The 14,899-nt window shown below is 52.2% G+C and overlaps 1 protein-coding gene across 1 annotated transcript in view; it reads right to left on the reverse strand.

Moving 5' to 3' along the window:
• The window catches only part of INSR (insulin receptor), a 69,029-nt gene that overhangs the window by 4,455 nt on the left and 49,675 nt on the right, over positions 1-14,899 (reverse strand). The window contains exons 4-15 of the mRNA XM_056867568.1: positions 14,017-14,162; positions 13,592-13,736; positions 12,773-12,987; positions 8,876-9,002; positions 7,097-7,329; positions 5,790-5,957; positions 4,052-4,253; positions 3,250-3,518; positions 2,999-3,141; positions 2,486-2,642; positions 1,295-1,394; positions 477-544 (exon numbers count right to left, since the gene is read on the reverse strand). Coding sequence (XP_056723546.1) covers positions 477-544; positions 1,295-1,394; positions 2,486-2,642; positions 2,999-3,141; positions 3,250-3,518; positions 4,052-4,253; positions 5,790-5,957; positions 7,097-7,329; positions 8,876-9,002; positions 12,773-12,987; positions 13,592-13,736; positions 14,017-14,162 — 1,973 coding nt within the window. The remainder of the gene's footprint in view (positions 1-476; positions 545-1,294; positions 1,395-2,485; positions 2,643-2,998; positions 3,142-3,249; positions 3,519-4,051; positions 4,254-5,789; positions 5,958-7,096; positions 7,330-8,875; positions 9,003-12,772; positions 12,988-13,591; positions 13,737-14,016; positions 14,163-14,899) is intronic.

Raw genomic sequence — 14,899 nt, forward strand, 5'->3', positions numbered from 1 at the left:
CCAGCTCCTTCAACCTTTCCTCATAGGACTTGGTCTCCAGACCCCTCACCATCTTGGTTGCCCTCCTCTGGACCCGTTCCAGCTTGTCTACATCTTTCTTAAATTGCAGTTGCCAAAACTGAACATGATACTCTAGGTGAGGTCTAACCAGAGCAGAGTAAAGCGATACCATCACTTTGCATGATCTGGACACTATACTTCGGTTGATAACAGCCCAAGATCGCATTTGTCTTTTTAGCTACGGCATCAATCTGGCAGTAGACAGTTCTGTTACTGTGCTGCAGTGACCCAGCCATTTTTTAGAAAGCCAGAAAAGCTCCTCCGGGGGCACAAGGGTGGTGGTGAAATTACGGCCCTGGGGGGCGGGGGGGAGGACGAGCCAAGGAAAGTGCAGGGAGACCCATGGCCCCTCTGCAATGGCAGCTATCTGGAGAACCATCTCCCTGCGGAAGTCCCAGAAAGCCCCCCCTTCTCACCATCACTGGCACTGAGGTACTCTGGATTGGAGGATGCGTAGAGCGGCCCCGTTGGTCCTTCTGTTTGCCTAGAAGGGTCACAGGGAAACAAAGACAAGGAGACGTTTCTTGCCCGTCTGTTCCAGTTCGCAGAGCAGTTCTTTCAAACACAGCCATCCAGAAAGCACCAACCACAGAGACAGGTACCGGGGGGGGGGGGGGGGAGGGAATCATAGAATCATAGAGTTGGAAGGGACCACCAGGGTCATCTAGTCCAACCCCCTGCACAATGCAGGAAACTCCAAACTTACCCCCCCACACACACATCCAGTGACTCCTACTCCATGCCCAGAAGATGGTCAAGGTGCCCTCCCTCTCATGAACTGCCTAAGGTCATAGAATCAGCCTTGCTGACAGGTGGCCATCCAGCCTCTGCTTAAAAACCTCCAGGGAAGGAGCTCTTACCACCTCCCAAGGAAGCCTGTTCCACTGAGGAACCACTCTAACTGTTAGGAAATTCTTCCTAATGTCTAGACTGAAACTCTTTTGATTTAATTTCAACCCGTTGGTTCTGGGAATCTTTTCCTCATACCAAATGTATTTAAAGTTTTTTTTTTTAAGCACTTAGGTGTTTTATGATCCTCATTTTGTTGGAGAAAACTTTAATATGCGCTGGAGAAAGGCGTAAGGAGACTAGCTGGCTCAAGGAAGGAAAGCGATCCTGCCCTCCCTCCCCACCCTGAAGAGTCGCTCAGCCAGAACTTCCTTCAATGCCGGTGAAGCAGCAGAACTCTTCCTCTGAGCTGCCTTCACCCTGAGGCTGACCAGGAGGCACCCACCTCTTTTTGACAAAGATGTAGGCTCCTCCGATGATGCCGATGAAGAAGAAAGTGAAGATGACAGGAACGATCACCCCCACGAGGTTGGTCGGAGTGTTCACTAGAAAGGGTTGGGGGTGGGAAGAGGTAATGCAAAGTAATTTCACCAAAATTAAAAAGTGCATTAAAGCTTGATTATAACAGCACTACTTTTCGTACTCGCCGCGTTTGTGCATCTCCGTTTTTTGGAATATCACCACCACGTGGTTTGCCCGCTTATACTTATTATTTGACAACTCCTCGTCTTTCTAGGGCCTTCTGTTTAGCTAGACTGAATGCTGACCCCTCTATGGTTGTGCAGGGCAGAATTTTGAATATACCAGACCCAGACAGGACCTGTCCTTGCTCCTCTGGCTCTAGTGATTCACTAGCCTCCTGCCCTCTTGGAATGCCGCTTTTATGAAGGAACTTCAATCATGTTATCTCTCCCCCCTTTTAACATATAAATCTAATGCCTCTATGTCTGACATAGTGCCTTTTTTAATTAAGCGACAGGGATCCCAAGGCTACATTGCCAGTGGCAAGATTTATTTCAGTCCTTGTATCCCTCAAACATTAGATTCATGCTGATCAAGATCAATGGATCAAGAAGCTTCTAAGGGATAAAGGAAAGGTAAATGCAGTCAGGCCAGGCCCCAAAGCCCCTTCCCCAAGCCTGCCAACAGGCCCTTCTTTCCAACCCACCACAGGGGCTTGGAGGTAAATGCGGAGGACACACAGAACACCGGGGGGGGGGGGCACGAGGGAGAGACTCCCTCCTCCACGCCTTTGAGTGATACAGAAACGGCTTGTGAAAAGAGTTCCACAGGGAATGCAAAACAGAGCTTTTCCGCCAGACCTACAGGTGAGGGCAGCTGCGGGTACCATCTTTTGCAGGCCCCCCTATTCCCCCCACTCTGCCTTTATGCTATTTTTTTTAAATGGGGGTAACCTGCTGCCTATTCCGGGCACTATGAGTTGAACTGGGCGCCATCTAGAGTTTTAAGGGTTTTAATTTGGATTTTACTGTTTAATTTTATAAATTGTTATTGATTTTACCGTGGATGTTTTGATGCATTTTAGATGATGTGACCCGCCCTGAGCCTGGCCTTGGCCGGGGGTGGGGGTCATAAACCGCAAAATAAGTAAATAAATAAAAGTCGGCAAGCTTACTATAATCAGAGACGTAGAAGTAGGTTGGCTCCGTCCAGGATCCGTTGCCGGCCAGCGAGGTGGCCCGGACGCGCACGCTGTAGTTCCCGGGTTGCAGCCCCCGCAGCTTGCAGCCCTGGTCTCTGGTGAAATGCTTCCGAGAGATGCAGTGGTGATGCTCCTGAAGGAGGCAAGGGGTGGGGGGACAAGAGAAGGGACACGTTGACCCTCACCTGCCCGGGACGAACCGGCAGCCGGCTCCTGCAACAGGCACCAGGAAGCCATGGCAGAGCACGGCACCTGAAGGACAGGGAGGGCTGCGCCCTGGCAGGGCAGACCCCACCAGCCCCAGGGATACAGAGGGAGGGAGGAAGGGAGGGAGGAACTCTTTGTTCCCAGCCTGCATGATTCTTGCATCTTCCCCACAGCAGTTACAGCCAAACTCAGGGCACTGGGAAGCCCCATCACGGCCTGGAAACCAGACAGCGGGGAGAGACCCGGGGAGGGGTGTGTGTGTCTTGGAGCAGCTCCCACCTCTGAATCCCCTGGGTGCCCATAGTTCACTTCATACAGCAGGATCAGGCCGTTGGGTTCCCGGGGCTCCTGCCACCTCAGCAGGACGCTGCTCTTGTCCACCAGCTCATGGCTCACGGGCCCCATGATGTCATCTGCTTTGGCTAGGGATACAACACCGTCGAGTCACCCACAGAGCCAGCTGAGCTCTGGCAGGCAGAAAGGCCACCTCTGCCTGCTGCTGGTCAAGGGGACGGACGCTGTTTGCTCACCTCCGGGCACGGTCCTGGCGCTGACATACACCGCCGCGCTGCATTCTTTGGGGGCCTCGCGGTTACAGGCCTGGATCTCAATCCGGTAGCCTGTGAAGTGCCGCAGGTTCGAGATCACCAACAGCTCCTTCGAGACCTCTGTCTCAAAGGGCTGCGACTCCTGGGAGCCTCCGGGGGCAGCCACAGAAGCGTTCACCGCGGGAAGGAGGGTTGGGGCCAGCACGGTGCTATTGGCCACGCTGCCGAGATCTCTCCGCTTCCTGGTCGGCCTAGAGAAAAACAGAGTTGCGCTTACCTGTAACTGTTGTTCATCTAGTGGTCTTCTGTGCAGGCACACATGGGCCTGTGCTTGTGTCATCCCACATGGGACTGCACAGAAGCCACGCAGATGAACGGCACATGAACACATTAAGCTGCCTTATACTGAATCAGACCCTTGGTCCATCGAAGCCAGTATTCTCTACTCAGATCGGCAGTGGCTCACCAGGGTCTCAGGCAGAGGTCTTTCTCATCACCTACTTGCCTGATCCCTTTAACAGGAGATGCCGGGGATTGAACCTGGGACCTTCTGCATGCCAAGCAGATGCTCTACCACTAAGCCACGTGGGAAGAGAGGACAGAGCAGGGCCCAGGCTCCAGCTGCCTCCTTTCAGCACACGGGCAGAAGCAACCCCCAGTGCTCGGCAGCACCTGCTACCAAACCATCCTGCGTCCATAGTCCAGCTCCTTCCATTCCCTGCCCTGCACCGGCGACAAACGTTCCAGCCCGGAAGAGAGAGAAGCCCCCCCGCCGGCTTCTTACCTGGAAACAAAGACTTCGTTGTGCAGGTAGTTCTCGAAGGTCTTCCGGAAGGCCGTCTCCTCCACCTCCCTCTGGATCTGAGAGTCGGTTTTGGGGCATTTGCAGCACTGACTGCTGAACTCCTCGTTCTTGCTCTGGTTGTTCTTCTGGACGTCTTCAGACTCTGGTGGGGGAGACCACGTCCGGGAGGGCAGCTTCAAGCCTGCAGAGGGGGCACCGGACTCAAGCAGCAGCCCAGCGGGATGGCTGTCTTGGCATGTCTGCCTCTTTCTACTGCGATGTTGAATATTTAGGCAAGCATTTGAAATTGGGTTTTCATGTTTTAAACGTTTTAATGCCTTGGTGTTCACTGCCTTGGGGACCCTATTTGGGTGGCACGGCAGCATGAAAATGTTTTAAATAAAGAAGAAGAAGAGTTGGTTTTTATATGCCGACTTTCTCTACCACTTAAGGGAGACTCAAACCAGCTTACAATCACCTTCCCTTCCCCTCCCCACAACATATACCTTGTGAGGAAAGTTAGGGCTGAGAGAGCTCTAAGAGAGCTGCGACTAGCCCAAGGCCACCCAGCTGGCTTCGTGTGTAAGAGTGGGGAAACGAATCCAGTTCACCAGATTAGCCTCCGCCGCTCATGTTGGAGGAGTGGGGAATCAAATCCGGTTCTCCAGATCAGAGTCCACCGCTCCAAACCACTGGTCTTAACCACTATACCACGCTGGCTAAAATAAATAAAACAGCCTTGGAAAGAAATCAATTGCAAACAGCCTGTGTTCCTTAGATGGAAAAGCAATGGCGACACAATCATGCAGGTATCTAGACATGAGAACATGGAAGGTGCGGGATGCGATTGGCATTTATTAGTTTGCTTTAATTGATTTAGCAATATCTAAATTCATGATAGCAAATGAAGGGAGCCCCCCCCCCCCCCAAACAGCCATGGCAAATAATTTAAAAAACTAGTCTGCAAAAACTCAGGTGGAGAGCACAGGCTTTGCCTGGCACTGAAAGACCAAGATTTCGCCAGGCAGATCTGTGCAGAGGGCTGAAAGCCATGGTCTGGGGACACAATGGAAGAAAGGCTCCACCCCGCCCTTGGCCCCTGGCTCAACCTCTCAAGGGAAGGGCCGTCTCCGATCTCCAGCAATCCTCCTGGTGAACCCATCCGGGAGAAGAAGAAGAGTTGGTTTTTACATGCCAACTTTCTCCACCACTTAAGGAAGAATCAAACTGGCTTACAATCGCCTTCTCACAACAGACACCCTGTGAAGCAGGTGGGATTGAAAGAGTTCGGAGAGAACTGTGACTAGCCCAAGGTCACCCAGATGGCTTCATGTGTATGAATGGGGAAACGAATCCAGTTCACCAGATTAGCCTCCGCCACTCATGTGGAGGAGTGGGGAGTCAAACCCAGTTCTCCAGATCAGAGTGCACCACTCCAAACCACCACACCATGCTGACTCTTTAGAAGAAGAGTTGGTTTTTATATGCCGACTTTTTCCACCACTTAAGGAAGACTCAAACTGGCTTACAATCACCTTCCCCACAACAGACACCCTGTGAGGTAGGTGGAGCTGAGAGAGCTCTAAGAGATCTGTGACTAGCTCAAGGTCACCCAGCTGGCTTTGTGTGGAGGAGTGGGGAAACAAATCCAGTTCACCAGATTAGCCTCCACTGGTCATGTGGAGGAGTGGGGAATCTAACCACCATACCACGCTGGCTCTCACACAGCACCTCTCACCCTTCAAGCAGTAGTCCAGTTCGTAGAGCTCACTGTCCTCCGCTTGCTGCTCCCAGGAGACCTTGTAGTGCGTGATGTTCCCATTGGGCTCGAGAGGCGGCTTCCACCTGACGGAGATCTGGGATGAGGAATTGGAACTGGTGTAGGGGTCAAGTGGGACAGAAGGCACTGGAGAAGGAAGGAAGAGGGGTACCGCATCATCACTAAGAAAACTGCTGCCTGGCCCCCGGTGCCCTTAAAAGAGTCTCTACACAAAAGTGTGAACTGATGCACACCCACCTGGGCGCAAAAATGGCGCCACTCAGAAACCAGTGGGAGAAAACGCCGGTCTCCCCAGACCCGCCCTTCTTCAGCTAATGGACTTCAAAGATGGGCATTCAGCATGAAAAACTCAGAACAGGAATTTACCAAGAAATTTGGCAGCATCACTGTGCCCCACCCACTATAGGTGTAGGGATTTTGCAGTCACCACCGTCTGTGGCTCAGTGGTCGAGCCTCTGCTTGGCATGCAGAAGGTCCCAGGTTCAATCCCTGGCATCTCCAGTTAAAGGGACTGGGCAAGTAGGTGATGTGAAAGACCTCAGCCTGAGACCCTGGAGAGCCAGGGAGAGGGGCTGTGGCTCAGTGGTAGAGCCTCTGCTTGGCATGCAGAAGGTCCCAGGTTCAACCCTCGGCATCTCCAGTTAAAGGGACTGGGCAAATAGGGGATACGAAAGCCTGAGACCCAGGAGAGCCACTGCCGGTCTGAGTAGACCATACTGACTTTGATGGACCGAGGGGGGGGGGTCTGATTCAGTAAAAGGCAGCTTCTGTGGCTCAGTGGTAGAGCCTCTGCTTGGCATGCAGAAGGTCTCAGGTTCATTCCCCGGCATCTCCAGTTGAAGGGACCAGGCAAATAGGTGATGTAAAAGATTTCCGCCTGAGACCCTGGAGAGACCACTGCCGGCCTGAGAAGACAATACTGACTTTGATGGACCTTCATGGTCTGATTCAGTATAAGGCAGCTTCATATGTTCATGTGTTCACCTGGGCAACATTTGGGTTCTACACAGAAACACCTTTCAGGCCCCCCTTTTGTTCCTGGTCATGCTTTATACATCAGAGAGAATAAGCTCTGAGGCATGAACACTTCCACTTGCTTTCGCTTCAACAGGCTGGTGCAGCCACCCCTCGGGCCTTTGTGAGGCCTGCTACAACCAGGTGGGAAGAGTGGGCAGGAAGGCCACGCCCCTCCGGGCCCAGGAAGGCCTCATCCCATGGCCGGTTCTCCCCCCGCCCTCCGCCTCATCCTCGGCAGCTGCGCTCACTGGAGGCGTTCGTCTGGATGTAGATGATCTTGCTTTTGGCCCCGTAGATCTTGCGCTCGTCCGAGTAGGCGACCAGTGTCTTCACAAAGATGGCGTACTGGGTCCAGGGCTTCAGATTCCGCAGCAGCCACCCCGGCTGGACCGTTCGCGGGGGAGGGTCGACGTCCACCACCGTCCAGCTGTTGGAGCCACAGACGTCCTGGCCGTCAAACTCTGTCACGTTCCGGAAGGGGCTGGCCCCGCAAGCAAAAGAACCAGGAAGGGCCGTTAGTGCAAAAAAAGGCAACGGGCACCTGAGCACGAGTCCTGGCGATCAGGGAGAGGGGATGGGGCCCCCTCGCGAGACCCTGCGTGGCAGCAAAAAGACGGGGGAGGCCAGAGCCCTGCGGAGGGGAAGGGTTCTTTCTCCCAAGTCAGACTAACCAGTGCCTGACAGGACTGCCCTCCCCCCATGGACAGGCCACAGGCCCACTTCTTCCTCACTCCTGTTCGGCCTGCCTGTACACGCAGGCAGACTGGCGGGATGTGAGCAGTGGGGTGCCTCAGGGATCTGTGTTGGGACCGGTGCTTTTCAACCTGTTCATCAATGACCTGGAGTTGGGGTTAAACAGTGAAGTAGCCAAGTTTGCAGATGACACCAAATTATTTTGGGTGGTTAAAACAAAATCGGACTGTGAAGGATCTCTGCATACTGGAAGAATGGGCATTACAATGGCAAATGAGATTCAATGTAAGTGTAAAGTGATGCATATTGGGACAAAAAATCCCAACTTCACATATACACTGATGGGATCTGTGCTGGCAGCGACAGACCAAGAAAGGGATCTTGGGGTGGTAGTGGATAGCTCAATGAAGATGTCAACCCAGTGTGCGGCTGCTGTAAAAAAGGCAAATTCCATGCTGGCCATAATTAGACGAGGAATAGAGAATAAAACTGCTGATATCATACTGCCCTTGTACAAATCTATGGTGAGACCACACTTGGAATACTGTGTACAGTTCTGGTCACCACACCTAAAAAAGGATATTACAGAGCTTGAGAAGGTGCAGAAAAGAGCAACCAAAATGATTAGGGGACTAGAGCAACTGTCCTATGGGGAGCAGTTAAGACGCTTAGGGCTGTTTAGCTTGGAAAGAAGGCGGCTGAGGGGAGACATGATTGAGGTCTATAAAATTATGCATGGTTTGGAGAGAGTGGACAGGGAGAAGTTTTTCTCCCTCTCCCATAATACTAGAACACTGGGTTATCTGCTAAAGCTGGAGGGTGAGAGATTCAAAACAGATAAAAGGAAGTATTTTTTCACACAACACATAGTTAAATTGTGGAACTCCCTGCCCCAGGATGTGGTGATGGCTGCCAGCTTGGAGGGCTTTAAGAGGGGAGTGGACATATTCATGGAGGAGAAGGGTATTCATGGCTGTTAGTTAGAATGGATATTAGTCATGCTGCATACCTATTCTCTCTAATATCAGAGGAGTATGTCTATTATTTTGGGTGCGGTGGAACACAGGCAGGATGGTGCTGCTGCACTCGTCTTGTTAGTGGCTTCCTAGAGGCACCTGGTTGGCCACTGTGTGAACAGACTGCTGGACTTGATGGGCCTTGGTCTGATCCAGCAGGGCCTTTCTTATGTTCTTTATTATGTTCTTATGGCTTCTGGGGAACAGGGAATTCCGGCAGCGTGGGTGCCTTCCCAGCGCCCCCCCCCCCGGTCTTCTCAGGCCACGGAACTGAGGTGCCGGGCAGTTCTAACCTCTGCAAGGATTCAATTTACTCACGCTTCCTTATAGAAGAGCATGAAGCCAAGGAGATCGCGGTAGTCCTGAGGCCAGTAGGGCTCCCATTTCAGTACAATCTTGTCACTGTCTGTTTTTATGAAGGAGAACTTCAGCACGTCTTCCTCACCTGCACAAGGAGACGCAAGATTTGTATTAGCCCGTACACACAAGAGTGCAGAAAAGAGCAGCCAAAATGATTAGGAGACTAGAGCAACTGCCCTATGAGAAGCAGTTAAAACGCTTAGGGCCGTTTGGCTTGGAAAGAAGGCAGTTAAGGGGGAGACAGGATAGAGGTCTATAAAGTTATGTGTGGTACAGGGAGAGTGGTCAGGGAGAAGCTTTCCTCCCTCTCTCATAATACTAGGACGTGGGGTCATCTGCTGACGCTGGAGGGTGAGAGATTCAAAACAGATAAAAGGAAGTATTTCTTTACACAACACACAGTTAAATTGTGGAACTCCCTGCCCCAGGATGTGGCGATGGCTGCCAACTTGGAAGGCTTTAAGAGGGGAGTGGACATGTTCATGGAGGAGAGGGGTATTCATGGCTACTAGTCAAAATGGATACTAGTTATGATGCACACCTATTCTTTCTAGGATCAGAGGAGCAGGCCTATTATTATCTTAAGTGTTGTGGAACACAGGCAGGATGGTGCTGCTGCAGCCGTATTGCTTGTGGGCTTTCTAGAGGCCCCTGGTTGGCCACTGTGTGAACAGACTGCTGGACTTGATGGGTCTGGGTCTGATCCAGCAGGGCTTTTCTTGTTCTTATGGTCTTAGAAAGCATCAAGGAAGAGGACTGCGCAAGAAAGGGGACTGTCTCTCTGGGGTCAGGAAAGGCCAGCCCTATAACTTGTAGGACACTCAGAGATGGAGCCATGCAGCCCCGCCCCCTGGGGAAGGAAAGCAATGGTGGGGGGGGGGCGGTCAGCACCTCCCAGATTCATCAGTGCAAGCTCTACCAGTGAGATCACAGGATGGCAGAAGGACAAAAGGGCAGTGGTCAAAAAGCCCACCAACAGCAACCGGCAATTACAATCTAAAGCACAGGACATTTCAACATAGCAAGGGAAGAAGGATGTAGACAAGCTGGAACGTGTCCAGAGGAAGGAACAAAGATGGTGAGGGGTCTGGAGACCAAGTCCTGTGAGGAAGGGTCAAAGGAGCTGGGTATGTTTAGCCTGAAGAGGAGAAGGCTGAAGGGTGATATTATAACCATCTTCAAGCACTTTAAGGGCTGTCATAGAGAGGAGGGGGGCGAGTTGTTTTCTATTACCCAAGAAGGTCGGACCAGAACCAATGGGTTGAATTTAAATCAAAAGAGTTTCCGTCTAGACATTAGAATTTTCTAACAGTTAGAGCGGTTCCTCAGTGGAACAGGCTTCCTCGGGAGGTGGTGAGCTCTCCCTCCCTGGAGGTATTTAAGCAGAGGCTGGATGGCCATCTGTCAGCAATGCTGATTCTATGACCTTGGGCAGATGATGAGAAGGAGGGCAGCTTGGCCATCTTCTGGGCATGGAGTAGGGGTCACTGGGGGTGTGGGAGGGGGTTAGGGTTAGCGAGCAGGGGGTTGGACTAGATGACCCTGGTGGTCCCTTCAGACTCTATGATTCTAATTGCAGTGGATGGGCTGAATTTCTTATTGGGGCGGGGCAGGAGAGGGAGAGAGAACAAGAGGAAGTGTGAGAGAGTGAGAATGAGAGAGCCATGTGTGTATCTGTGTGTGTGTTTGTGTGTTCTACTTTCTCCAGGGAGTGAATCTTCAGATGCAGCAGTGGCCAAATGGCAAGGAAGCAAGCCAATCCGCCCACACTGATTATCTGTCAGCCTGACGGATGAGTTTGCTCTGCTGAACTGAACAAACAAGCATCAACATAAACAGGACGTGTCCAATTTGGCAGATTGGCTTGGGAGCGTGGTAAGCGGAGAAAACAAAGGCAACGCAGCCCAAGCCAAGCACCTGCTGCCACAGCCGGGGCCCCCGCTGCTTCAAAACACACCACAAGGGCACCCAAGCCAGGCCGGCCGATCCTTGCTCCCCCCCCCCCTCAGGCTTGGGACGGCAGAGAGGTTCTGCACCTGACACAGGAAGGTTATCTGAGATGGAACTGCCCCTCCCCAGACAGACAGGAGCATGCCCTTTCCCAGGCGGTGCCTATGGCAAGGGCCAACCGAACACCGAGAACACGAGGCCCTCGGGGACGAACGGTTTCCCTTGCTTGCAATTTTAGCCAGTCCCACAAGAATTTTCGAACAGAGCGGTTCCTTAGTGGAATAGGCTTCCTCAGGAGGTGGTAAAAACCCTGAAGGTTTTTAAGTAGAGGTTAGATGGCCATCTGTCAGCAATGCTGATTCTATGACCTTAGGCTGATGATGAGAGAGAGGGCACCTTGGCCATCTTCTGGGCATGGAGTAGGGGTCACTGGGGGTGTGGTGGGGGGAGGTAGTTGTGAATTTCCTGCATTGAGCAGGGGGTTGGACTAGATGACCCTGGAGGTACCAACTCTATGATTCTAGGCATAAAACTTCTAAGACTGACTACGGTTTCTATAACTGGGTGATAGCTCCATTAGTATCATTAACAATATCATCATTAGGAATATCATCATCATTGGTTCTTGTAGGTTATCCGGGCTGTGTAACCGTGGTCTTGGAATTTTCTTTCCTGACGTTTCGCCAGCAACTGTGGCAGGCATCTTCAGAGTAGTAACACTGAAGGACAGTGTCTCTCAGTGTCAAGGGTGTAGGAAGAGTAATATATAGTCAGAAAGGGGTTGGGTTTGAGCTGAGTATTGTCCTGCAAAAGTATTGTCCTGTAAGTATCAAGATAATGTGCTAATGAGGGTATGGTATGTTAATATGGAACCATTGTATCCTGAAGTGATCTGTTAATGTGTGTAATCCAAAGCTAATCTGTATGGCTATTGTTGAATGTTGTCTTTGTCTGGAGGTTTTTCAGGGCAGGAAGCCAAGCCTGAAAGCCTGCCCTGAAAAACCTCCAGACAAAGACAACATTCAACAATAGCCATACAGATTAGCTTTGGATTACACACATTAACAGATCACTTCAGGATACAATGGTTCCATATTAACATACCATACCCTCATTAGCACATTATCTTGATACTTACAGGACAATACTTTTGCAGGACAATACTCAGCTCAAACCCAACCCCTTTCTGACTATATATTACTCTTCCTACACCCTTGACACTGAGAGACACTGTCCTTCAGTGTTACTACTCTGAAGATGCCTGCCACAGTTGCTGGCGAAACGTCAGGAAAGAAAATTCCAAGACCACGGTTACACAGCCCGGATAACCTACAAGAACCAATGAACTCTGACCGTGAAAGCCTTCGACAATATCATCATCATTGTCCAATCAGCACCTTCACAATTAGAAGAAGAAGAGTTGGTTTTTATATGCCGACTTTCTCTGCCACTTAAGGGAGAATCAAACCGGCTTACAATCACCTTCCCTTCCCCTCCTCACAACAGACACCCTGAGAGGGAGGTGGGGCTGAGAGCTCTGAGAGCTGTGACTAGCCCAAGGTCATCCAGCTGGCCTTATGTGGAAGAGTGGGGAAACAAATCCATTCGCCAGATCAGCCTCCGCCACTCAAGTGGAGGAGTGGGGAATCAAACCCAGTTCTCCAGATCTGAGTCTGCTGCTCCAAACCACCACTCTTAACCACTACACCATGCTGGTTCTCAATTAGGTACTGCTTAAAGAGTACAAGCCCCAAGGAATGCTCTTGAGCATGAGCAGAGACTCTCGCCCTCTGCCATGGCGAAGCACAGCTTGCTGCCCCTTGTGAGCCTCCTGCAGGCCCCGCCCGCCCGGCCCCAGCCCCTTCCTGCACGGCAGCCCCTCGCTCAAGCCACAAAAGCCCTCACAAGAAGCCTGGTCGCCGTTGGTCTTGTCAGCGATGTCGTTCCGCTCCTGGCGCCCCTTGGCCCCCGAGATTTCCTCCATCTTGTGGATCTCCGAGAGGCACAGCTTGGGGTTGTAGTGGAAGAAGAGCTTCCCCCGGGCGATGGTGAGGTTGTGCTTGTTCCAGTCCCAGAGCCGGCGGAGATTCTGGTTGTCCAAGGCATAGAAGGAGTAGTTCCTGCAAGCCAAAGGGGGTCAGCTTCTCTGCTCCGGCCACAGGCCTGTAAGCGAGCAGCAGAGAACGGGGTGGCAGAGGCTCACTTCTGGAGAGCATTATTTGGGGTGGGGCTGTAACTCAGTGGTAGAGCATCTGCTTGACATGCAGAAGGTCCCAGGTTCAATCCCCGGCATCTCCAGTTAAAGGGACTAGGTAAGTAGGTGAGGTGAAAGACCTCTCTGCCTGACATCCTGGAGAGCCGCTGCCGGTCAGAGTAGACAATACTGACTTTGATGGACCAAGGGGGGTCTTATTCAGTACAAGGCAGTTTCATGTGTTCATGTGAGAGCAGTCAGGTGCCCTTCTGGAACATGGCTGGCTACTGGCCTGGTCTTCCCAGCAAAACCCCAGCCTGCAAGCAGAAACAAACTCTGCTGCTGCTGGCCCCCTCCCCCTTCCCGGCCCCCAGGTTTTCTGCTGTCCTGGCCCAACTTCTGCGCCCTGAACTGCAGAAACGAGGTGGGTAAAGCTAACAGGGGCAGGCAGGACAGGCAGCCTCTCTAGTGTTCTCAGACTCCTTTGCAAAGGCCATTTTGAAGGGAGATCCCTTTCAGAGCAAACTCACCCAGTTTCTAAAGTCTGCCCTCTAATCAGATGGAGTTTGCGGAAAAAGGAGAGGGAGACCAGAGCAAAGGAACGACGGATCTTCAAGTAGCCGGTGATCTCTTCTATCAAGCCAAGACTGGATTCCAGCTCTGCTGCGATATTGCCTAAGGAGGCAGAGTGCGAGAGGTGGGTTCCGGTCCCACGGAGAGCCACAATATTCTGACCAAGGCTCCCCCACCCCCACCCAAGCATCCCAGAAAAGAACTCGGCGCCACCACTGATTAGACCTGACGTCAAACTGAGAACATCCAAAGCCCCCTTTCTTTGCAGCTGGCTTCAGGCGCCCCCAAACTAGGCGTGTGCCCAGAACACGTCCCTGGTACCCCCTTCACCCAAACCACACCCTCTCGCCTGCTGTGATTCCCTCTGTGAGGCGACACTCACTTCCTCCGCGGATGACGATGTTCAGGCTGCCGTTCACCACCGTGCAGCCTCGCAGCTCCTGCGCCGCCGTCAGAGAGTCGATTGTCTTCAGGCTGCTGAAGTCACACACTTTGGGGCAGAGCCCTGCGCAAGGGGTGCAGTGGAGGCTGGAAAGAAGGAGAGTTGGTTTTTATATGCCGACTTTCTCTGCCACTTAAGGGAGAATCAAACCGGCTCACAATCACCTCCCCTTCCCCTCCCCACAACAGATGCTCTGTGGGGTAGGTGGGGCTGAGAGTGACTAGCCCAAGGTCACCCAGCTGGCTTCATGTGGAGGAAGGGGGAAACAAATCCAGTTCACCAGATTAGTGTCCGCCGCTCATGTGGAGGAGTAGGGAATCAAACCCGGTTCTCCAGATCAGAGTCCACCGCTCCAAACCACCGCTCTTAACCACTACACTGTCCGGTGGAAGCCCTACATCCTCTGATAAACAATGAAAGTAGCTACTATCTTCTCTTTCTGGAAGACTGGTTCTGACATGATCAGACAATGCAGCAACCGAGACTGGCATGTGCCGGGAGGAGGAGAAGGCAACGGCCGCTGTCATGAGAACATTGGAGCAGCCCGGGGGCGTCTGAGTCAGACCCACGAGGGTCCCTCTGGCAGCCAATTGGCGGGCCTGGGGGGGGGCAACAAACATCATGAGTGGTTGGGAAAGCAAAAGGCCACAGACATGCTCCATGCAGCACATGTGGCTGAAGGCACAAGTACTGACTGATAGGGAAAGGGAGAAGAAAACACACGGAGGGCAAGCCCCACACCTTCCCCACCCGGAAATGGGGAATTTCAGGGAAACTAAAGCCTCCGAAACACTGGGGCCATTTATGCATGGGAGATTTTGCC

This window comes from Euleptes europaea, chromosome 2, assembly GCF_029931775.1.
Source record: "Euleptes europaea isolate rEulEur1 chromosome 2, rEulEur1.hap1, whole genome shotgun sequence".
NCBI lineage: Eukaryota > Metazoa > Chordata > Lepidosauria > Squamata > Sphaerodactylidae > Euleptes > Euleptes europaea.